Consider the following 25,564-nt stretch of genomic DNA (forward strand, 5'->3'; position numbering starts at 1 on the left):
GGTTAACAATTAATGAGAAAATGAATATCATAATGAGAGGTGGGCTTATTCGAATGAGTGGGCTAGAGAATGTGAGTCTGATCATGTCAATGCTCTTGGACAAAGAGAGTCATCTTAAGCCAGACCACTTCACCTCCAACAATCTATACAAAGTATCTATTTTCCACTCCAGACCTTCCTAAGTAGAATAATGGTGGGGTTACAGTAAGAATTCTACCCAGATAAGATGAGCTGAGTTGGGTGAATTCTTTGGGCGAGGTCAGAAATGGGCTTTGAATGAGAGGGAGTAAAAGAAAAGGATTTTTGAGTCCACATATGGGATTGGTTATTAATATAATCAGAAAATAATTTTTCTCATACTTTCAGAGCTTTTATTTCATTTTCTACAAATCTATTTTTTTTCCTTCCAGGTGTTCATATAGTCCTTATGGCAAATCAATTTTTTTTTCTTTTGACTTATCTCCAACTCCTGCAGTTTTTAAAGAGTTGCTTATTGTAGGGTATATCTAGATGTGCTCCGAACACCTTTGTAACCTCATACATTTATATGTATCATTTGGTGTCTTTTTTGGTTTGGTTTTGGTCATATTTTCAGTTTTAGTTCCTGAATTGGGGCTTTGTGTCTAGGACTAGGCTTCTAGATGGGGTGATCATCCTTACTCAGTCTATCCCTGGGCTTCCTGGATTCCTATGTTCAGAATGTTAGATCTTCATGGTCCTCTATGGTATCTCAGTACCAAGTGCTGGTCCTGGGTTGTCCTGGTTGGAGTGCCACAGCAGTGCTCTCATCACTGCTGTTTTCTAGAACACTTATGTTTCCCATTTTTAACTATTGTAGACTTTTTAGCCTCCCTGGGTCTTTCTCTTGAAGCCCCTTTGTTCTTGGTTTCTCTGGACACATAGCCTTGCTGGCTATACGTGTTTCTGTCCCTTTTCTGGTTGTATGGTTAGACTGTTGGCTTATTTGCTTGCATTGACACTGGTGTTGATGATGACCACCTTTTGCATTTCCTATGGGATTCTGCCTGACTTTTTGTGACATTCTGGGGTATAAGAAATAACTTACTAGAGTTTATTGTGGTATTTAAAAATTACTATTAGTTCTAGTATGAATGTCAGGCTTTTTCTAGACTAAGTGTGAGAGAACTGGGATGGGAGGTATCTGACTCATTTTGGGGTCTATCAGCACTCCCAAGTAGAGCCTGAACCACATTAAAATGTAATTAGAAAATACTTAAAAAATAAATAAAATTTGATAAAACATAGATAATATTACATTTTAAAACTTAAGTCATTGCGTAGTCCACAGAGATCCTTATGCATAGTTTAATAGCACCCATTTCTATTTGAGTTTGACAGCACTGCCTTATACCACTGGCAATGTGTTTCATAGATTTACCACTCCCAAAAGCATAATTTAGAAAAATATTTAATAAAGGTGGTAAAATAAATATGAGATATTTAATCTTAGTCTTCAATTGCCCATTTAGCCCAAACTCCTTAAACATTAGGAGGGAAGGAAAAACCTTGATGTTTAATTGTTAGCTCAGTTGTCAATTGAATAAGAATTCTTAATTATTTTGTGTGTGTGTATGTTATGGATACCTTTGAGAGCCTGACAAAACTTATAGTCCCTTTTTCAGGAAAAAATTAATATATCAAAATAGAATACACAATATTGAAAAAGAAACCAATTATATTAAAATACAGTTATAAAAATAACTGATGATAATAGCATTTATATAGCATTAGAGGTTTGCAAAGTATTTTACAAACATCTCATTTTATCCTTCCAGCAACCTTGAGTAATAAATGCTACTATTATCTTCACTTTACAAATAAGGAGACAGGCAGACAGAGGTTAAGTGGCTTTTCCCATAGTCACTTGGCTAGCAATTATCTGAAGATGGATTTGAACTAGGGCTTTTCTGACTCCTAGTTCAGTGCCCTAGTTAGCCCATGTGTTGAAAATAGGTATTAGCTTATCACTGCTTTAAAAAGAAACAGCCCCTAAATATTATTTTATTTTTGAATCTGCATAATCTCCCTTCTACTTTCCCCAGCCCTCAATTGAAAAAGCAAGAAAAACAAAACACATTACAAATATGTAAAGTGAAACAAAATGAATTTCCTGATTATCTAGGTCCAAAAAAAGTGTCTCAGTCTATACTCGGAGTCCATCACTTCTCTATCAGGAGGACACATGTTTCATCTTGAGTACTCTGGAATTGTGCTTGAAAATTGTGTTGATCAGAGTTTTCAATATTTCAAAGTTGTTTCTCTTTACAATATTGATTTTATTGTATAAGTTTTTCTCCTGGTTCCATTCACCTCACTCTACATCATTTCATACAAGAGTTTCCAGCTTATGACACAATAATATTTTATCATATAATACATATATGTATGTATACACATGCATGTATATAAAATAACTTACTCAGCTATTGCCCAGTTGGTGGGCACTACTTCAGTTTCCAATTATTTTCCATTACAAAGACAGTTGTTATAAATATTTTTGTACCCTTTGGTCTCTTTTCTCTTTCTTTAATCTCTTTAGGATGTAGATATAGTAATGATATCATTGATTCAAAGGGTATGCTCAGTTTTAAAAAAAAAAACGTATTTTTGGCCAAGATGGCGGCGGGTAAGCAGGGACTAGAGTGAGCTCCATACCGAGTCCCTCCAAAAACCTGTAAAAAATGGCTCTGAACCAATTCTAGAACAGCAGAACCCACAGAACAGCAGAGGGAAGCAGGGCTCCAGCCCAGGACAGCCTGGATGGTCTCTGGGTGAGGTTTCTTCCACATGGAGCTGGGAGCTGAGAGCTGGGAGCTGGGAGCTGGGAGCTGGGAGCTGGGAGCTGGGAACGGAGTGGAGCAGAGCCCAGCCTGAGTGGCGTGGACCATCCAGACCAGAAGCCGGGCGGAGGGGGCCCTAGCGCCCTGAATATGTGAGCTGCGGCAGTTACCAGACCCCTCGACCCACAAACACCAAAGATTGCAGAGAAGGTTAGTGGGAAAAGCTGCGAGAGTGGAAGGAGTTCACGGTTTGGCTTCCAGCCCCGGGGGCAGCAGAGGTGGGGCAGCTACAGCTGTTGTTGCTTCCAGCTCCAGGCCCACCTGGTGGGAGGAATTAAGTGGCGGATCAGAGCAGGAGTGCACAGTCTGCCGAAGATCTAAGCCCAGTCCAGGTTGGGGGTTGGGGAAGGAGCAGTGCTGGTGTGGCAGAGCTGGCACCTCCCCCCCAAACATGGAACATAGAACTCGTTAGTCTACAAGCAGTCATACCCCACTGAAAAACTCAAGGGTCAAGTTAACTGGTTGGGAATATGGTCAGGCAGCGAAAGCACACCCAGATTCAGTCTCAGGCTTTGGATTCTTTCTTTGGTGACAAAGAAGACCAAAACATACAGCCTAAAGAAGACAACAAAGTCATAGAGCCTACAACAAAAGCCTCCAAGAAAAACATGAACTGGCCCCAGGCCATAGAAGAACTCAAAAAGGAGTTGGAAAAGCAAGTTAGAGAAGTAGAGGGAAAATTGGGAAGAGAAATGAGAAAGATGCGAGAAAACCATGAAAAACAAGTCAATGACTTGCTAAAGGAGACCCAAAAAAATACTGAAAAATACACTGAAGAAAACAACACCTTAAAAAACAGACTAACTCAAATGGCAAAAGAGCTCCAAAAAGCCAATGAGGAGAAGAATGCCTTGAAGGCAGAATTAGCCAAAAGGAAAAGGAGGTCCAAAAGACCACTGAAGAAAATACTACTTTAAAAATTAGATTGGAGCGAGTGGAAGCTAGTGACTTTATGAGAAATCAGGATATTATAAAACAGAACCAAAGGAATGAAAAAATGGAAGACAATGTGAAATATCTCCTTGGAAAAACCACTGACCTGGAAAATAGATCCAGGAGAGAGAATTTAAAAATTATTGGACTACCTGAAAGCCATGATCAAAAAAAGAGCCTAGATATCATCTTTCAAGAAATGATCAAGGAGAACTGGCCTGATATTCTAGAGCCACAGAGCAAAATAGAAATTGAAAGAATCCATCGATCGCCTCCTCAAATAGATCCCAAAAAGAAATCTCCTAGGAATATTGTCGCCAAATTCCAGAACTCCCAGATCAAGGAGAAAATACTGCAAGCAGCCAGAAAGAAACAATTTGAGTATTGTGGAAACCCAATCAGAATAACCCAAGATCTGGCAGCTTCTACATTAAGAGATCGAAGGGCTTGGAATACGATATTCCGGAGGTCAATGGAGCTAGGATTAAAACCTAGAATCACCTACTCAGAAAAACTGAGTATCATGTTCCAAGGCAAAATATAGATTTTTAATGAAATAGAGGACTTTTAAGCTTTCTCAGTGAAAAGACCAGAACTGAATAGAAAATTTGACTTTCAAACACAAGAATGAAGAGAAGCATGAAAAGGTAATCAAGAAACGGAAATTGCAAGGGACTTACTAAAGTTGAACTGTTTTGTTTACATTCCTACATGGAAAGATGATGTGTATGATTCATGAGACCTCAGTATTAGGGTAGTTGAAGGGAATATGCATATATATATATATGTTTTTGTATATATATATATATATATATATGTGAATGTGTATGTATGTATATATCTATGTGTATATGTATGTATGTGTATGTATGTATATATATGTGTGTGTGTTTTCATATATATATATATATATGTAAAAGAGAGAGAGCAGACACAGGGTGAGTTCAAGATGAAGGGAAGATATCTAAAAGAAATAAAATAAAATTAAGGGATGAGAGAGCAACATACTGAGAGAGGGATATAGGGAGAGATAGAATGGGGTGAATTATCTCGCATAAAGGTGGCAAGAGGAAGCAGTTCTGTGGGAGGAGGGGAGAGAGCAGGTGAGGGGGGAATGAGTGAACCTTGCTGTCATCGGATTTGGCCTGAGGAGGGAATACCATACATACTCACTTGGGTGTCTTACCCCACAGGAAAGAAGAGGGAGGAAGAAAAAAAAAAATTAAAGGGGGGAGGATGATGGAGGGGAGGGCAGATGGGGGTGGAGGTAATCCAAACAAGCACTTTGGAAGGGGGACAGGGTCAAGGGAGAAAATTCGATAAAGCAGGATGGGTTGGTAGGGAGCAAAATGTAGTTAGCCTTTCACAACATGAGTATTGTGGAAGGGTTATACATAATGATACATGTGTGGCCTAGGTTGAATTGCTCGACTTCTTGGGAAGGGTGGGTGGGAAGGGAAGAGGGGAGAGAATTTGGAACTCAAAGTTTTAAAAACAGATGTTCAAAAACAAAAAAAAAAGTTTTTGCATGCAACTAAAAAATAAGGTACACAGGCAATGGGGCGTAGAAATTTATCTTGCCCTACAAGAAAGGAAGGGAAAAGGGGATGAGAGGGGAGGGGGGTGATAGAGGGGAGGGCTGACTGGGGAACAGGGCAACCAGAATATATGCCATCTTGGAGTGGGGGGGGTGGAAATAGGGAGAAAATTTGTAATTCAAACTGTTGTGAAAATCAATGCTGAAAACCAAATATGTTAAATAAATAAATTTAAGTAAAATAAATAAAAAAAAAACAAAAAAAACAAACAAAAAAACGTATTTTCATTTATTTCATTAAACATTTCCCAATTACATTTAAAAACTTTTTAACATTCATTTTTTAAAATTTTGAGTTCCAAATTCTTTCCTTCCTACCTGAGAACAATTCCCTTCAATGAGAAGGAAGGAGATAACTTTCCAGTATGCCTTTGAAATTCTCCTTTATTTGGTGGGGGAGAGGAAGCTACAAAATCAGTCCACATCAACATTTGAGAAATATTAATGTTCTTAATAGGAACACATTGTGTTTATATTCAATCATTATTTATGTACCTTGCAGAAGATCATACTTCACTGTTTTCTTGCTATTCCCCTGGTCATTTGGAAGGGAATGATACTATCAAGTTGTTTCTTACCTCAAGGGACTTGGTAAGTTACAATCTTGGAATATATTAATTATTCTTCCTCTTTTGGATTTCTTGTATTTATAATAAATAGGATTGCATTCAATTCAACTGTATCCAACCATTTTCAGGGTCTTGGAAAAGGACTATGAATGGATGAATGAACGGATGAATGAATAAATTAAAAATTTTCTTTGGCTCATGCACCCCCTCCTATCTCATGGCTTTAATGATCACAAAAGCACCATATTGGCCACAAGGTATATCTAGTTTGAAATACACATACACTGAGAAAGATAAGATGAAGGTGTGTAAAATATTCAATTATTGTTGAGGCAACATGGTCAAGTGGGAAAGGCTCTGGATTTTTAGTCAAACACACTTCAATGATTTGAAAATCAGACAATATTCTATACACCAATATTCTACAGGTATATACATCATTCCCTAGTTGAATAATGCTTGTTTGGAATGATAGAGTCTATGTTCAGGTCACGGCTCTACTATTTGTTTTATGTGAGACCTTGGGGAGGCCACTTAGCTCTGTGACTCAGTTTCTTCATGTACAAATGAAGATTTTGAACTACATTATCTCTGAGGTCCCCTCTCTCCTTCCTAGGATCATATGTTATGAATAAGTTCCATGAAAATATGACTACTAGGGAAAAGGATATTAAAAATTTTGTAGGTACAATGGACAATTGAATGAACAACATTACAGCACTGTTTTGCACATTCATGGCAGGATTTGGTTGTGATGTATTAACAGAATTATTGTGAAGTCATACTAGGATCAACATCATGAGGGCCACTATATTGGGCCACAGAATATTTATCCAGTATCCTAGTGTATCGCCAAGGCAATATTCACAATGGTTGCTATTGTTATGAGAATGCCGGCATGGTTCTGAATCGCAAAACATAACAGCCTCTCCATATAGAAGACAAGCAAAACACTTATTCAGACACCAGAAAGCCAAATCCCAACACCAGAAAACCAAATCCCAACACCAGAAAGCCCAATCTGTCAGAGCAGCAAAGAAGTTAATAAACATTATCACTGCAGGGGACAGTGACATTCCAAAGCCTCCCCTCCCCCCATGCCCCAGTGGGGGCCTTCACACAGACAAAACACTCACAAATCCTAGCTAACTCCTTGCTTGCATCTACTCTTTCCCACAGCTCTAAGTGCTCTAAGCATTTCCTGCTCCACCCTTTCCTGTTCCACTTGTTCAGCAAGCTCCTCCCACCACATGTGACTTAGGCTTCCTGTGACATAAGCAGGTCACACGGGCCTATTAATGGATGGGGAAGATCTTCAAATTAAGCAAAAATACATTATCAATATAACTAGTATGCCCATAACTTGTCCAAGAGTAGGATGCTACATTTGATCTTTTATTTTGATTAATTCAGAGTTTGAGTTTTTTCATAAAGGAGTGACCCAATTTATCTATAGCAACTTCCTTTAGTTAGATATTGAACTTGATTTAAAGAAAGGCCAGAATTTCAAAATGTGTAAACAACCAAGATGCATCATTTGACACATTTGGTCCTTATAGATAGAATAGCATATTTTTATTTGTCACATTATTTGAAAAGCCTTTAAAATGCTAAGGAATATTAATAACAATATAGAAAAAGATTAACTATGAAGCAGAAATATTTAAGCCTAATCAAGTTTCAAGTGTCTAAAAATATTTGCATCAGTTGACATACCTGATCATTCTGGTGCTAAGCTAAGATTGCTCTGACCTTTGGATGCCACACTATAGAAGTAAAATTATTATCTCATGTTATACTATTAATTCCATTAAAGAATTTTTAAAAGAACTCCACTCTAGATTGCCTGATTCTCCTTGCCTATCCCTTATTAATAGATGAATATGGTATGCTTCTTTCCTCTAACCTCTAACCTCTCTATCCACACAGAGATTTAATATTTTGATTTTTCTTTTTTTAAAGGTAGTCAACTGTTACTTCTTAACTAGAGGCAAATCTTCAGAGATCAGAGAGGACCTTATAAAACTGTTTACATCAAGAGGACTTGCTCCCACTTTTAGAATCATGAATAGTACTTATTCTGGTGTCTTTCACTTTAATTTATCTATGGTAACTTAAAAAATACCTTACTTTGTAATATTTTATTTTTAGCAGTGAATACATTCTTTATGATTAACATAATGTTGTTATTTTGCTTTTGTCCTTCCAAAGGGAAGTTTAATAATATTTATGTTGTTAGAAGAGTATGTTGTTACTAAGAAGGTAGGGAAAAAACAAAAAGAAATGGAAGAGTAATGAGGAGAAAAGACAGGAATCGTTACCAGAAGTAGTAATGTTTTGGTAAGAATAATAACAAAGAAATGAGTTCAAACTGAACAGTAAATAACAAAATCTAAATGGAAGGAAGTCCAATTCCATAATTTGAGATCAGTGGAATTTTTAGCTCCTACAATACAATTTGGGGGTGGCCCATTTGTGCTTACTGTTGCAAAGCTTTGCAGAACAATGACCATTTGAATTGTTGGTAATAAAGTAGTTATACAATCCAACTATTTGATAACTATAGTTATCAAAGCTCAACATGGAAAACTTAGATGATTTATAGCAATCCTTTTGGAATTTACATTCTGAGGCAATGGAACATTTTTTCCTGACCACCTGAAGAGCTAATCTGATGATAAAAGTGAGGGTTCTAGCATTTGACAATAAGTTAACATTGATTTTTACATGATGGTAATGTGCTAGGCATGGTATAAGCATTGGTAATATAAAGAAAAAATTGAAATGGTCCTTATCCTCAAGAAGCACACATTCTATTACATTCATGTAAGTATATAAAGAAACTTTGACAAAAAATGTTATATTGGAAGAAGCACTACTATTTGGTAATAAAAAGATCTCTTGTAAGAGAGAGCATTTAATCTGAATTTTTAAAGAAACTATGCATTTTAAAAGGTATAGGTGAGGAAAATCTTCCTTCCAGGCATGTATGACTGTGTGTAGAAAGACACAGAGATGGAAATGGTTTGCCATGTGTAAAGAACAAGAATATTAATTTAGATGGATTGTGGAATGCATAAGTCTGGCAAAGTAGGTTGGAACCAGAGTGTAAGGGGCTTTAATATTTGCAAAGATGACTTTATTTTATCCTAAAGGCAATTGGAAGCCACTAGAACTTCTTTTGAAGAGTAATGACATGGTCAGGGCTGTGCCTAGAAATATCACTTTGGCAATGAGTGGAGGATGGATGGGAGAGGGGAGAACATTGAGAAAGGCTGACCAATTAGGAAACTATTACAATAGTCCAGGTAGAAAGTAACAAAGGCATGGATTACTATTGTGGCCATGTGAGTAGAGAGAAGGGAACGGATATGAGAGACATCATGGAAATAGAATCAATGACAGCTAAATAAGCTCATAGGGTGAGGGAAAGTTTGGAGTTGATGATGACTTGAAGGCCACAAGTCTGACTGACTGGAAGGAAGATGGTGTTCTTGAAAGTCAATTAGTCTGTAAACATTTATTAAGTACCTATTATTTGCTAATAACTGTGCTAAGTCCTGAGCATACAAAAATATGTAAAAGATAGTCCTTGCTGTCAGGAGTTCACAGTCTAAACGAGGAGAAAACATATAAGCAAGTGTGTACAATTACTCTACATATAGGATAAATTGGAAGTAATCAATAGAGGAAAGGTACTAGAATTGAGAGAAACTGGGAGAGACTTCCTGTAGAAAGCAAGAAGTTAGTATTTAAAGGATGCCAGGAGGCAGAGATGAAGAGAGAGAGCGCATTTCAGACATGGATGACAATTGGTAGAAATTCCCAAAGCTGAGAGATGGAGTTTCTCATTAAAGGAACAGCAAGGAGGTTAATGTCAATGGAGTGCAGAGTATAAGGGACAGAAACAGAAAAATTTGGTAGAAGGATGAGTTTTGGGAGTAAGATAATGAATACTCTTATGGAAATGCTAAATTTGAGATGTCCTACTACAGAACCTTGAGGTACACATTTAGTTGGAAGATCCACAGTGCCTGGCACATAATAGGTGCTTAATAAATGTTTATTGACTGATTAACTGAATAGTAATGGTCTTATAAGAAGGAGTCAGTCAGTCAATCAGCATTTATTAAGCACCTACTATCTGCTAGACACTGTGTTAAATTCTGGGAATATAAAAATAATTAAAAACAGTGCCTGCTCTCAAGGAGCTCAAAGTTTGGGGGATAGGAAGAACAATCAACCATATAAGATGGGAAGGCTCTGGCAAGGAAAGGAAGAAGAAGCAATGTCACAAAATCCTAGAAGGGATGAGTATCTGGTAACAAATGGGTGTTGGAGAGGTTAAAATAATGCACAGAGTTCAATTAATATGGATTGAACAAAAATAATCACATCTTGTAATTAAGTGGTCATAATAACATTAGGGAGAGAAGTTTCTGGTGTGATAAAGTCAGAAGACACACTGCAAAGGGCTGAGAAATGAATGAGAGGCAATAAAGTGGAGGCAATCAGTATAGACAATTTTCTAGGAATTAGTCTATGAAATATGATTTAGTTTGAGGGAACATTTGGTTCAATGATTTTTAATCAAGGTTTTTTAGCAGTGCAAAACTGTCATGTCGACATATTAGACTTAATGATTGGCCCTTGGTTTGTTCTATTAATTCTGAAAAATAAATCTCCAAAGAGCCAACAGAGGTCATAGGCAAAAGCTTTCTTTATTCCATTGGAGGAGGGAAAAGTAGACACATATGCAGGAGTCTGGTCTACGACTGAGAAGACCCAAGGCACTGAGGCTAAGCTGTAACATATAGATAGATAGATAGATAGATAGATAGATAGATAGATAGATAGATAGATAGATAGAGCAAGATAAAGAATCAAGCAGTGAAACATAATGGTAGCAGTGAGGTGAAAGGGCAGCAATGTGCTAAGTTTGCCTAGTGACAAGTAGTCTGTTCATAGCAGGGTCTCATGACCAGGATGTGGTTCCTGCAGATGCTTGCCCTAACTCAGGGACCACCTAGGGTGAATTTGAGACAGTTCTAAAGTTTAACTGCAGCAGAGTTCATCCAGAGAGTAGGCACAAAGGACTGTTATGTTAAGATCAAGGCAGAGCTTGCTTGCTGAGCCTAAGCTCTGGAAAATGAGATATCTCCTAATAGTAAAAAAGAGAGAGAGAGAGTAGTGAAAAGAGGAGTGGTCTTGGGTGGGAGTCTTGATAGCTCTTATTGAGGGGATAAAAAGGATTTATAAGATTCAGTAACTTGATGACAATTTATTCATTTGATAAGCAGAATCATTCTGCCATCCTGAAGCTACACCTAGGTCCTGAGCATTCTTTGCCTTCTTCCTAAGTAATAAACAGATTTCATTCCTCTTTCACTTACTTAAATATTTAACATATTCACTCTCCATGGAAGACATTGCTAGGAAATGTGGAGCCAACCATTTCTTCCCAAGCTGGACACTGATTCTTTTTTTCCCCTAATGACTTAATTCATATATTAGTCTTTGTGTATTTACAATGGTGAAAATTGGGTTTTAGGTATGCCTCCATAGTGTGTGGAAAGAATTAGGAAAATTGGGTTCTGCATCCAATTCTCACTTAAATCACCTATCCTCTCAGCCCCTGTTTCTTAAACTGAGAAATATGTAGCGATTTAAAGGATAACGGAAAGGTAGCCTGTATTCTCCATTGGAATCTATGGAACCCCACAAGAAATAGAAGAACCCTCTGCCTTGACATTTTGGATAGGCCTCTTTTGAGAGATATATGTGAGGAGGTGTACAAGAATCACAATGGGAGGCAGGTACACTTAGATTCTGATCTACATCATTGGGCTGTTTGCCAACACTGCAAAAGCGCCATTATTGTCTACCATCAAATATCTTAATTACTGTTGAGGAGACATTTTGAGTTAATTCATTTGGGTGCTCATACTTTCTTTTTCATTTAACTTTTCTCCTTTTCTGGTTTAGTAGAGTTAACATTGGCTAAAGAATAGAACGTTTAGGTATTGAGTTGTTTAAAATTTCTTTTATGCAATTATAGAATCAAACATGTCAAATAAAGTTTTAGTATTAATGATTATAATACCTTTTTCTTTCATCTTTATCAAGGATATTAAGCAGAATGCCTGGTTTATTAGCATCCCAAGAGAAACAATTACATATAATACAGGTAAGAATGATTAATGTTTGTTTCTCTTACCTAGATGTGATAAAAATAATGATTTTTAAAATGTGAACTTATTGAATTCTGAATTGTCATCATGCAAAAATTTTAAGACTACATAGACTGATAGATACATGAATAGAGAAAACTTTTTTAATGGTGATTTGATTGTTAACTTCAAGTAAGGCACAAAACAATAATCTGTTTTGTCCAACATATTTCCTATTGCCATGTAGGCTACCCAGGACAAAGTTCAAATAGAAAGGCATTCCCTACAAATGGTAAAGTTTGTCACATGCTCCTACTCACTGGTGACAACACATTGACTGAACCAACTAGAACATTCCATAGTCTTTGGTGACAACACATTGACTAAATCAACTAGAACAGTACATAGTCTCATAAGTGATATTCATTCCTACTCAAAAGAGTTGGACCTAATAAAGAAAACTCGGTGGTTGAAGAATGTCTAAGACTATAATATATTAAGACTAAGAATGTTAGGACTAAGATTTGTGTGTACACAAATTTGTGTGTATACAGTTTGTGTGTACAACCCACTGAACTGGTCTGTCAGAGCATATATCTTGGACTGATTACTGATACACAATGAGTTAGACTAAGAAATAAATAGAATTGCCTAGATCAAATTTGGAGAATTGTATATAATTTTTTTCAACCTATTCCTCTTTGGTAACCTATCTTAATACCTTCTGGTGACTTACCACTTCAAATTATAGAATAAAATCATCTCAGAAGAGTCTAAATAATACCACCAAAAGACAATGGTGGATGCAAACAACTAAAGCATAGTAATAAACAAAAATTGTATACAGAAAATAGCTTAAAAATATTGTCAGATAGATATATGACTGGAAAGGGAAGTGGGCTTGTCATGTATTAGGAGATAGAAGACAGACAGATTGATAATTTAGGCCTTTCTGGTGATTTAGACTCAAGGCAGAAAATGAGCCTCTTGCACATCACAAAATGCAAGAAATGAATTTATTAATAACAAAAGAAAGGGATGAATTTCTAAAATGAAAAAGATTAATCCAGGTAACATAGCTAATCCCCTATGCCTCTACATTCACTACAGCAATTGATTGTGCTAGTTGAGAAAAAGTATTCCATTCATGGCAGCAGGAATTATGATAAAATCTCTGAAATCAACTCCCTGACTGACTTTTTTATAAACTAATTTATTTTTAGTTTACAACACCCAGTTCCACAAGTTTTTGAGTTCCAAATTTTCTCCCCCTCCCTCTCCTCCCTCCTTCCCCCACCAGATGGCATGTAATTTGATGTAGGTTCTACATATACCTTTACATTAAACTTATTTTCACAATAATCAAGTTGTAAAGAAGAATCATAACCAATGGAATGAACCATGAGAAAAAGAAACAAAACCAAAAGAGAGAGAGAGAGAGAGAGAGAGAGAGATGGATGAATGAAGGGAGGGAAGGAGGGAGAAGGGAGGGAAAAAGAGAGAGAGAGAGAGAGAGAGAGAGAGAGAGAGAGAGAGAGAGAGAGAGAGAGAGAGAATAGTTTGCCTCAATCTGCATTCAGATTCCATAATCATTTCTCTGGATGTGGATAACTTTTTCCATCATGAGTCTTTTGGATCTGTCCTTGAACCTTGCATTGCTGAGAAGAGCCCAGTCTATCAAAGTTAGTCATCACAGACACCGTGTGTCTGTAATCATGTATAATGTTCTCCTGGTTCTGCTCCCCTCACTCAGCATCAGATCACGTAAGTCTTTCTAGGTTATTATGAAGTCTGTCTGCTCCTCATTTCTTATAGCACAATAGTATGCCATTACATTCATATATCACAACTTGTTTAGCCATTGACCAATTGATGGGCCCCTTGATTTCCAATTGCTTGCCACCACAAAAAGATCTGGTATAAATATTTTCATACATATGGGTCCTTTTTCCCACTGGTATGATCTCTTTGGGATACTCTTCTGACTTTTTTATATTTCAAATGGCAAGGGAGCCAGACCAATGATGGTTTCAAGAATGGTCTTCCCACTCCTTTAAGGGAAAGCCCAGACTACATAAAACAGATGGCACTCCTGCCATAGGCACCCATGCATTGTTAAGAGAACCACAAGAAAGCTTTCCCCACATTGGATAAACCTATTGAGGAAAATTTATGTAAGATTATAAAAAATATAGACAACCAGGGAACAAAAAGTCATGGATGGCTGGAAGGAGTACTCACCTTAATGAGATCATTGATCCATTGATATGGTGGAAAAATCACTGAATTCAGAGTTAGAGGAGCAGGATTCAAATCCCAGCTCTATGACTTACTATCTGTGTGACCTAAGGCAAGTACATTTCAAATGGAAAGCAATATTATATATTATAATTATAAAATTCACAAAATAGTAATTGTTCAGAAGAGTAGTAGACATGTTGAATTAAATTAAGCTCTAAAATCAAAACATTAAACTAAATTAAAATAATATAAAAGGAATAAATATACATTGTATAAAAATTAAATAATAAAATGAAATTTCATACCAAGGGAATTTCCAATGCTTGTTATGATGATATTGAAAGCACTGCTTAAAAGAAATATTAAAATAGTAACTAAGTAAAAATGAATGTAATTAAGTAATTTAAACTCCCAAAGAAGAGATAAAATAAAATTCTAAAAAATTTCAGAAAAAATCTATATCCCAAGAGGAAACATGCATTTCAAACAGAAAATCTGAATATAAAAATTAGGGAACTTAACAAGTAACATTTTCCCCCAAGAGTCGCAGACATTAAAGTTGAATCCAATTCTAAAATCAAAGCTTCAAAATAAAATTAAAATGATATAAACAGAATAAATATAATACAGAAAAATTAAATAGTAAAATTTCATTATGAGGATATGTCTAATGCTTTCAGCAATGCTGAGGAGCCCTATTTAAAAGAAACATGAAGGTAATAATTCATACAATAATTAAGCAGGTAATCACTATAAATAGTTAAATAATTTAACTCCTAAAAGATGGATAAAATAAAATTCTAAAAAAAAGGGCAAAAAAAATCTGTATCTCCAGTTGAAAACCCAGTTCAAGCAGGTGTGTGGAGGTGGAGCATACTTGGTTGTTGAGTTGTGGCAATTTTCTTTCTGGGATGCTGTGGAGTCAGATGCGCTCATGCCATTAAGCTGTTTCTGCACAGCTACCTTGCCTTTGGCATGCTCACTCACCTCTAAATCCTCACAAGCCTTCTGCTGCCCTTCCTCTCCCTTTGCATTGGAAAGAGATATCAGGATTGACTTTTAATTAAAAATTAAAAATAGGCTGGAAAATGAGCAAAAAACAAATGAAACTTGACCATAGAAGTGACATATGGTGACATGGAAGATCAAAACACAAATTCAGAAAAAGACAACAAGGTCAAAATGGCTACATGTGAAGACTCAAAAAAAAGTATTTGCCTCAGGCCCCAGAAGAATGCCTGAAAGAGCTTAAAAAGAAATTAAAAAATCAAATAAGAGAGGAAGAAGAAACAGTTTGGAAAAAATGAGATGATTCAAGAGAATTGTGGTAAAAGAAGCAAAAAAAGGAAAAATGTGTAAAAATGCATTAAAGAAAACAAGTCCTTAAAAAGTAGCACTGGCCAAAAGGAAAAAAGAAGTACAAAAATTCACTAAAGAAAATCATTCCTTCAAAATTAGAATTGGGCAAGTGGAAACTAATGGCTACAGGAAACATCGAGAAACCATAAAACAAAATTTAAAAAATGAAAAAAAAAGGAAAAACTTGAAATATATCATTGGAAAAACAACTGATATAGAAAATAGATCTAGGAGAGGCCATTAAGAATTATTGGATTACCTGAAAGACATGATAAAAAGAGCTTAGACATCATCTTTTAAGAAATCACAAAGGAAAACTACCCTGATATCCTAGAACCAGAGGATAAAATGGAAATGGCAAGAATTCACTTATCACCACTGGGAAGAGATCTCAATGAAAACTCACAGGAATATTATAGCCAAATCCAGAGCTCCCAGGCCAAGGAGGACATACTGCAAACAACCAGAAAAAAAAAACAATTCAAATATCAAGGAGTCACAGTCAAGATTACAAAGTATTTAGTAGCTTTTACAATAAATTATCAGAGGACTTGAAATATGATATTCTGGAAGGCAAAGGAGCTAGGATTACAACCAAAAATCATGTACTCAGCAAAAGTGAGTATAATTCTTCAAGGGAAAAAAAGGATATGCAATGAAAGTTCAAGCTTTTCTTATGAAATGACCAGAGCTGAACAGAAAAGCTGATTTTCAAACTCCAGAGAAATATAAAAAGGCAAACAGGAAAGAGGAATCATACGGGATTAAATAAGGTTCAACTGCTTATATCCCTCCACAGGAAAATGATACTTGTAACTTTATTTTTTAAAAAAAATATCTATTTAATATTTTATTTTCCCCCAATTACATGTAAAAACAATTTTTAACATTAATTTTTAAAATTTTGAGTTCCAAATTCTCTCCTTCCTTTCCCATTGCCCTCATCGAAAAGGCAAGCAATTTGATATAGGTTATAGATGTGTAGTCATGAGAAACATAATTCCATATTAGTCATGTTGTAAAAGCATGAACCACAAAAACCCAAGAAAAATGAAGTTAAAAATGTATGCTTCAATCTGTACTTGGACTCCGTCAGTTCTTTCTCTTGGGATGGAGAGCATTTTTCATCATATGTCTTTCCAAGTTGTTTTGGATCACTGTATTGATGAGAATAACCAAATTATTTGCAGTTGGTTATCTTATGATATTGGTATTACTGTGTGCAACGTTCTCCTGCTTCAGCTCATTTCATTTTGCATCATATGGAAGTCTTTCTAGGTTTTCCTGAGAGCATCCTGCTCATGATTTCTTATAGCACAATAGTATTCCATCACAATCATATACCATAACTCGTTTAACCATTCCCCAATTGATGGACATTCCCTAAGTTTCCAATTCTTTGCCACCAGAAATGAGCTGCTGAAAATATTTTTGTGCAAGTAGGTTCTTTTCCCTTTAAAAACTTTTTGGGGTACAGACCTAGTAGTGGTGCTAGGCAAAAGTCTATGTGTGGTTTTCTAGCCTTTAAATGTAGTTCCAAATAGTTGTACATAATGGTTGAATCAATTCACAACTCCAGCAACATTACATTAGATACTTGTAACTCTTAAGAACTTTATCATTTAGGATAGTTAGAAGGATGATACATAGACAAGGGTATGGGTATAATTTGAGTTTGATGGACGATATAAAAAATAAGGATGAGAAAGAGGATTGTACTGGGTCTAGAGGGAAGGGAGAGGTAGAATGGGGTAAATTTTCTCACATTGGGTAAATCATCTCACATAAAAAGGCATGGAAGGACCATTACAATGGAAGGAAAGATGGGGGGTGGGTGTTGCTTTAATCTTACTCTGATCAGACTTGGCTCAAAGAGGGGATAACAAACCCTAAGTTGGGTATAGAAATATATCTTACCCTTCAGGGAAGTAGGAGGTGAGGGGATAGGAGAAATGGGGAGGGACTGATAGAAGGGAGGGTGGATGGGGGGAGGTGGTGGACAGAAACAAAACACTGGAGAGAAGGCACAGGATGAAAGGAGGGAGGGAGACAGACAGACACACAAATAGATAGATGGATAAGGAGTTAGAGAGAGAGAGAGAGACAGACGGACAGACAGACAGAGATAGAGATGAATAGAGGGAAAATAGTAGGGAGGGAAATGCACGGTAATTATAACCATGAATATGAATGGGATAAACTGATTCATAAAAGGAAAATGAATCACAGAGTGGATTAAAAACCAGAATCTTATAATGTATTATTTACAAGAAACATATTTGAGACAGAGAGAAAGAGAGAGAGAGAGAGAGAGCAAGAGTAAAGATAAGGGGGCTGGAATAGAATCTATTATGCTTCATATGAAGCAAAAAAAAAGCAGGGGTAGCAATTATGATTTCAGACAAAGCAAAAGCCAAAATAGATCTAAATGAAAAAGATAAGGAAGGAAACCAAATATTGTTAAAAGTTACCATAAATAATAAAATAATAATAATACTAAACATATATGCATGATATGGTATAGCATCTAAATTCTTCAAGGAAAAGTTAAATGAGTTACAGGAGGAAATAGATAGTAAAACTATATTTCTTAGCCAGTACCAGATTGTTTTGATGAATATAGTTTGAGATCTGGCACAGCTAGGTCACCTTCCTTCACTTTTTTTTTCATTAATTCCCTTGATATTTATGACCTTTTGTTCTTCCAGATGAATTTTGTTATTATTTTTTCCATCTATACAAAATAAATTTTTGGTAGTTTTATTGGTATGGCATGGAATAATAATTTAGGAAGAACTAATTTTTATTATATTGACTCAGGTTACCCTATTTTCCCAGTTGTTTAGATCTGTCTTTATTTTTGTGAAAAAGGTTTTGAAACTGCTCATTTAGTTCCTGGGTTTGTCTTGGCAAGCAGACTCCCAAGTATTTTATATTATTTACAATTATTTTAAATGAAATTTCTCTTTCTATCCCTCACTGCTGAACTTTATTGGTAATACATAGAAATGCTGATGAGTTATGTGAATTCATTTTATATCCCACAATTTGGCTACAATTCTAATTGTTTCAACTAGTTTTTTGGTTGATTTTCTGAGATTCTCTAAGTATTCCATCATATCATCTGCAAAGATTGATTGTTTTGTTTCCTCATTGCCTATTCTAATTCCTTCAATTTTTTCTTTCTTTCTCTTATTGTTATAGCTACCATTTCTAGTACAGTATTGGATAATGTTGGGCATCCTTGCTTCACCTCTGATCTTAGTGGGAAGGCTTCTAGCTTATCCTAATTACACATAATGCTTGTTAATGGCTTTTAGATAGATGTTACTTGTCTTTTTATAAAAAAACTTCATTTATTCCTATGCTCTTTAGTGTTTTAATGGGAATGGGTACTGTTTTTTGTCAAAAGCTTTTTCTGCATCTATTGACATAATCATTATTTCTGTTGGTTTTGATATTGATGTGTTTTTCTAACATTGAGCCAGTCCTGAATTCCTGATATAAATCCCACACAGTGATAGTGTGTGATCCTGGTGGTATATTGGTGTAATCTCCTTGCTATTATTTTATTTAAAATTTTTGCATCGATATTCATCAGGGAAATTGGTCTATAATTATCTTTTTCTGTTTTGACTCTTCCTGGTTTAGGTATCACCACCATATTTGTGTCATAAAAAGAATTTGGCAGGTCTCCTCCTTTTTTCCCAAATCCTTTATACAGTATTAGAATTAATCATTCTTTAAATATTTGGTAGAATTCACTTGTGGTTCCATCTGTCCCTTTGAATTTTTTCTTAGGGAGTTTATTGATGGCATGTTTAATTTCTTTTTCTAAAATGGAGGTATTTAAGTATTCTATTTCTTCTTCTGTTAATCTTGGCAATTTATATACAAAATTCATCCTGAATAACAAAAGATCAAGAACATCAAGAGAATTAATGAAAAAAATTGAAGTAAAACAACCTAGCTGCACCAGATCTCAAACTGTATTCATCAAAAAAATCTGGGACTAAGAAATAGAATGGTGCATCAGTGGGATAGATTATAATACACAGTATTATATTACAGATTATAATACACAGTATTACATAATACACAGTAATAAATGGTCATAGCAATCTAGGATTTGTTAAATCCAAAGATCCTAGATTTTGAGACAAAGAATCACTATTTGGCAAAAACTTCCAAGAAAAGAGGAAAGCAGTGTGGTAGAAACTTGATATAGACCAACATCTTTTCCTGTATACCAAGATATGATCAAAATGGGTATTTGATTTAGATATAAAGGTTGATACCATAAATCAGTTAGGAGAACAAGGAATCATTTCCCTGTCATATCTATGGATAAAGGAAGAATTTATGATCAAACAAGAAAGAGAGACCATTATGATATGTAAAATAGATAATTTTGATTATATTAAATTTAAAAGTTTTTGCACAAATATAAACAATGCAGCTAAGATTAGAAGGAAAGCAGAAAACTGGAGAAATTTTTTTCCCAACAATTCATCAGATAAAGACCTCATTTCTCAAAAATATAGAGAAGTGAGCCAAATTTAGTAAGAATACAAGTCATTCCCCAATTGATAAATGGTCAAAGGATTGATTAGAGAAATTAGATTAGAGAAATAAAATTAAAATAAACCAGCTCTGAGGTACCACCTTCTACCAAATTGGATAACATGACAGAAAAGAAAATGATAAATGTTGGAAAATACATGGGAAAATTGGGACACTAATACACCACTGGTGGAGCTGTGAATTGAGTAATTTTGGGGAGTAATTTGGAACTCTGCCCAAATGGTTATAAAAGTGTGCCTACCCTTTGATCCAGCAATAACACTTCTAGGTCTGTATCCCAATGAGATTCAAAAAGAATGGAAAAGAATCTATTTGTGTAAAATATTATAGCAGCTCTTTGTAGTTGCAAAGAATTTGAAATTGAAATGATGTCCATCAATTGGGCCATGGTTGAACAAATTGTTCATGGAATACTATTGTGGTGTATGAAATTGTATCAATAATGGGACTAGCAGCTGCCGTGAGGGTGTAAGACCAACAGCACCAGCACACAGGAGGGCTGCTAGTACAAGTTATTTGATCTGCTTTTCTAAGGAAAGCAACTTTAAGGGGTTGACAATCTTACTTCAATTAAACACACACATATATCATTTACTTACTTCAGGGAAAAAGTCAGCACCCTGAACTTCAGAGAGAATATAACCAGAAATTACAACAGAAATTACATAAACAGAGCAAATAACAGAAACCAGTCTATCTATAGCAATACATGTATAGTTACTAGAGAGAGAAGCACCAACATCTGGGTTTTTCAAAGCCAGGGGCTCCTTGATGGCTACCCAAAGTCTCTGCACCAATACTCTTCCAATGAATGTGTCCCCAAAAGCAAAAAGCTAACCTCTAAGTATATATACCCTTCTTCATGGTCTGAGGGCATCAGAGAAATTACAACTCAAACCCATGTGACCTAGGCCTTCCTGTGACTTAAGCAGGTCATCAAAGACTCTCAAATTAATCAAAGACTCTTGATTGAAATAAAGGCAAGACTCCTCAAAGGCACTTGATTACCTTAGTGCTGGGAAGCACTCCAGAACAAAAGACAACAAAAAGTCCACTTTGCTTCCCATTACATTTGAAAGGCAAGATTCAAAGGTACTTGACTGCCTTAGTCCTGAGAAGCACTCCTAAACAAAAAACAAAGGTAAAAAGTCCCACCCTGCTTGCCATGACAGAAATGATGAAGGGGATGATTTCAGGAAAAATCTAGAAAGACTTACACAAATTGATAAAAAGTGAAGTGAGCAGAAGAGGAGAATATTATGCAAAGTAATAGGAATCTTTTATGATGATCAATTGTGAATGATGTAGCTATTCTCAGAAATAAAATGATCCAAGATAATTCCAAAGGTATTACAATGAAAAATGCTATCCACCTTCATAGAAAGAACTGATGGAGTCTGAATGTAGATCAAAGCATGCTATCTTTCACTTTATTTTTAAAAAATCTGTCTTCTTTCTAAACATGACTAAAATGGAAATGTGTCTTTCATAATACATATATAACCTATATCAAATTGGTTACTGTCTTAGGGATGGGTTGGGGAAGGAAGGAAAGAAAGAATTTGGAACTCAAAGTATTTTTTAAATGTTAAAAATTGTTTTTACGCGTAATTGGGAAAAAATAAAATATTATTTAAAAAAGTTTTTTAAAAAAAGCTTTCCATTTTACACTCCCCATTGTTGTTCATCACCAACATCAATTCTTAATACTTTATAACCCTTAAGGACCTCTACTGCAGGAAGGATTCTCATCAGATAACTGTTTTGTAGCTCTGAAGTCAAATATTTACAGTGGCATTGAGTAGGTATTGCTTTACAATTATTTTCCTTTTCAACTTTGATTTCAAGATACCAATAAGTGTCTTAACATTCAGCTATAGTCTTCTCCTTCACATCTTTTTAGTGAATCTAGCTTGCTTGGAGGAAGCATTATTATTATTATTAATTATTATTACTAGTAGATATTTTTATTCAAGTATAGGTTGGACTAGAATGCCCACTGAGGGCTCATCCAATTCAAAATCACTGATTGTGTAATATGTGCTAGCACTGAGGTAGAAACCAAAAATCAAGCATTTCCTTCACTCAAGAACCTTTTTATGTAGGGATATATGTTAGAAACAGGACTTTAACCCAGTTCTTCCTGGCTTTTCAGATTATCTATCCATTACACAATGCTGGATGAGTGGTTTAAGGAGCCAGAAAATAATGAAAGGGAAGGTAAAAAAGCCAACTTAGATGTCAGAGAAAATTTTCTGGGTAAATTTCAGGAGGAATAGAATACTAATAAGAAATGTGAAGGGCCTTTGTCATACCAATGGAGGCTTCACACAGGAAGAAGATAAAGATTCTGAAAGATAGAAATGGAAAAGAATTTTGTTCCAGGCATGAGGGAAAGCTCAGTTAAATACATAATAGCAAAAGAAAGCATCTGGAAGGAATGTAGACAGCAAAATGACAGTATTATGAAGCATAGGTGGAGGCAGAATATGGTATGCGAAGGTTGTAATTTGAAGATGAAATTACTATATTTTACTTGGCCACAAATGTCAGAATTAGGACCAACAGATAAAAATTATATGGATTTAGGCTCAATTTAAGGAAATAAACTCACATTAGAGCTGTACAAAAGTATTATGAGAGGTCTTGTTAGGGATTTTCTAATTTCTGGAGGTATTCCAGTTACAACTGGAATGCCGCCTGTTAGGAAGGTTGTCAAAGAGATTGATTCTTCAGGTAGGAGTTATACGAGGTTGGACTTAAAAAGGATTTTGTAATTCTATGAAAATAAGCACTGCTCATATACCTTTTCAAATGGTTTTTATCAAGCATTTGGATATTCCTCTATGAAGAAGACAGTTTATAGGAGCCCCACAGGGAAAATAATGACCAAATTTCACACATCAGAGTTCTGGAATCACATCACTTCATATTTGCTCCTATCCTCCCATCATTCTATTAGTAAAAATCTGTGGGAAGACATAGGGTGGTCTAATGAAAGGAGCAATGGATTTGGAATCACAGAAGCTTGGTTCAAATCCTGGCTTTACCACTTACTATCTGTGAGACCTTGTAAAAAGTCACTTAAGTTCTCTATATGTTAATTTCATCATCTATAAGAAGGTGGAGTTGGGTTATTCCTTATACAAATCTCCTTCCAGTTTGAAAATATTGTGCTCCCAAGATTCTTTAAGAATTAGATTATTATCTGAATTGGGACATGTAGTGAGTTTCCATGCCACAGTCTCATTTGTTGCTATTCTTTATATGAATTAACTAAGTGTTTACTCTTTGTCTGCATACAGATATTGCACCAATAGAGCAGTGGTTTGTAAGTATTTCACTTCAAGATGGATTAACTACATATACTACTGAAGGAACACTTTTGGATCTTATCCGAGGTAAAAATGAGACAAATGTAAGTGTCGAAACTCCATTAGTGAGAGAAGCAATGAGGTGCAGCACTATTTATTTTCCTCTGAGTAAGAGTAGAATCAAAATAATAAAAGCTAATATTTTACAAAGTGCTTTAATATTTGCAAAGTACTTTATATGTTAACTCGTTTGGTCCTCACAATAAACCTTACGAGTTAAGTCCTTTTGTTGAATCCTCTTGAGAAATGAGGAAACAAAGGCAGGCAAAGGTTAAATGATTTTCTCAGAATCACCCATTGCTGAAGAGAGATAGTTTTCAACTCAGGTCTTCCTGTTCTGAGACCTAGTGTTCTATCCACTGTGCTATCCCTGAGTATGAAAAGCAATTCCTTTTAAATATAGACTAGACCAGGGATGGGAAACTTGCAACTTCGAGGCCACATGTGGCCTTCTAGATCTTGGGATGAGGCCTTTTGACTGAGTCTGTCCAAGTCTTACAAGACAAGTCTTTTTATTAAGGGAATTTATTCTGTGAAGTTTGGATTTAGTCAAAGGGCCATACTTGAGGACCTAGAGGGTCACATGTGGCCTCAAAGCTGCAGGTTCCTCACCCCTGGATTAGACTCATGGACACATAGAATATTAAAATGGGAAGGGAATTCAAAGATAAACTAGTTCAATTTTCACTTTCCCATTCTTACATTCTTTTTTACAAAGGGAAAGTGACTTGCTGGAAGTCATATAGCTATATCACAAAATTTTTGCATTTATGTAAATATAATTTTCAATTATAAGTTCCAGTCAGTGAAGAAATTTCTGCCTAGGATCCCCATTTTAGGATGTTAATTAAATTAAATTGAAAAGTTTTTGCACAAACAACAAAAATGCAACCAAGGTTAGAAGGAAAGCAGATAGCTGGGAAATAATTTTTACAGCCAGCACCTAAGATAAAGGCCTTATTTTTCAAATATATATTGAGTCAAATTTATAAGAATACAAGTCATTCCCCAATTGATAAATGGTCAAAGGATATGAACAGGCAGTTTTCAGAGGAAGAAATTAAAGATATCTATAGTCAAATGAAAAATGCTCTAAATCACTATTGATTAGAGAAATGTAAATCGAAGCAACTCTGAGGTACCACATCACACCTATCAGATTGGCTAACATGACACAATAGGAAAATGATAAATGCTGGAGAAGCTGTAGGAAAATTGGAACACTAGTGCATTGCTAGTGGAGTTGTGAACTGATCCAACCATTCTGGAGAGAAATTTGGGACTACGTCCAAAGGGCTATAAAAATGTGCATACCCTTTGATCTAGCAATACAACTTCTAGAGCTGTACCCCAAAGAGATCATTAAAATGGGAAAAAGACCCACTGTTTGTGGTAGCCAAGAACTGGAAATTGAGGGGCTGCCCATCAATTGGGGAATGGCTGAACAAGTTGTGGTATATGAATGTAATGGAATACTATTGGGTCATAAGAAATGATGAGCAGGCAGACGTCAGAAAGACTTAAATGTATTGATGTTGACTGAAATGAGCAGAACCAGCAGAACATTGTACATAGTAACAGCCACATTGTGTGACAAATGACTTTGATAGACTTAGATCTCAGCAATGGAAGGATCTAAGACAACTCCAAAAGACTCACGATTGAAAATGCTAGCCACACCCAGAGACAGAACTTTGGAGTATGAATGCAGATGAAAGCATACTATTTGCTTTCTTTTTCTTTTGTTGTTTTGTTTCTTCTTTCTCGTGGTTCCTCCCATTGGTTCTAATTCTTCTTTATATCATGACTAATGTGAAAATGTTTGATATGAATGTATAAGTAGAGTTTCTATGAGATTGCATACCACCTTGAGGAG

At 35.6% G+C, this 25,564-nt stretch overlaps 1 protein-coding gene across 1 annotated transcript in view; it reads left to right on the forward strand.

Moving 5' to 3' along the window:
* CATSPERB (cation channel sperm associated auxiliary subunit beta) overlaps nucleotides 1-25,564 on the forward strand; it is a 137,041-nt gene that overhangs the window by 13,023 nt on the left and 98,454 nt on the right. Inside the window, exons 4-7 of the mRNA XM_036736737.1 lie at nucleotides 5,894-5,982; nucleotides 7,923-8,069; nucleotides 12,087-12,147; nucleotides 23,620-23,715. Coding sequence (XP_036592632.1) covers nucleotides 5,894-5,982; nucleotides 7,923-8,069; nucleotides 12,087-12,147; nucleotides 23,620-23,715 — 393 coding nt within the window. The remainder of the gene's footprint in view (nucleotides 1-5,893; nucleotides 5,983-7,922; nucleotides 8,070-12,086; nucleotides 12,148-23,619; nucleotides 23,716-25,564) is intronic.

Source organism: Trichosurus vulpecula, chromosome 8 (genome assembly GCF_011100635.1).
Source record: "Trichosurus vulpecula isolate mTriVul1 chromosome 8, mTriVul1.pri, whole genome shotgun sequence".
Taxonomy (NCBI): domain Eukaryota; kingdom Metazoa; phylum Chordata; class Mammalia; order Diprotodontia; family Phalangeridae; genus Trichosurus; species Trichosurus vulpecula.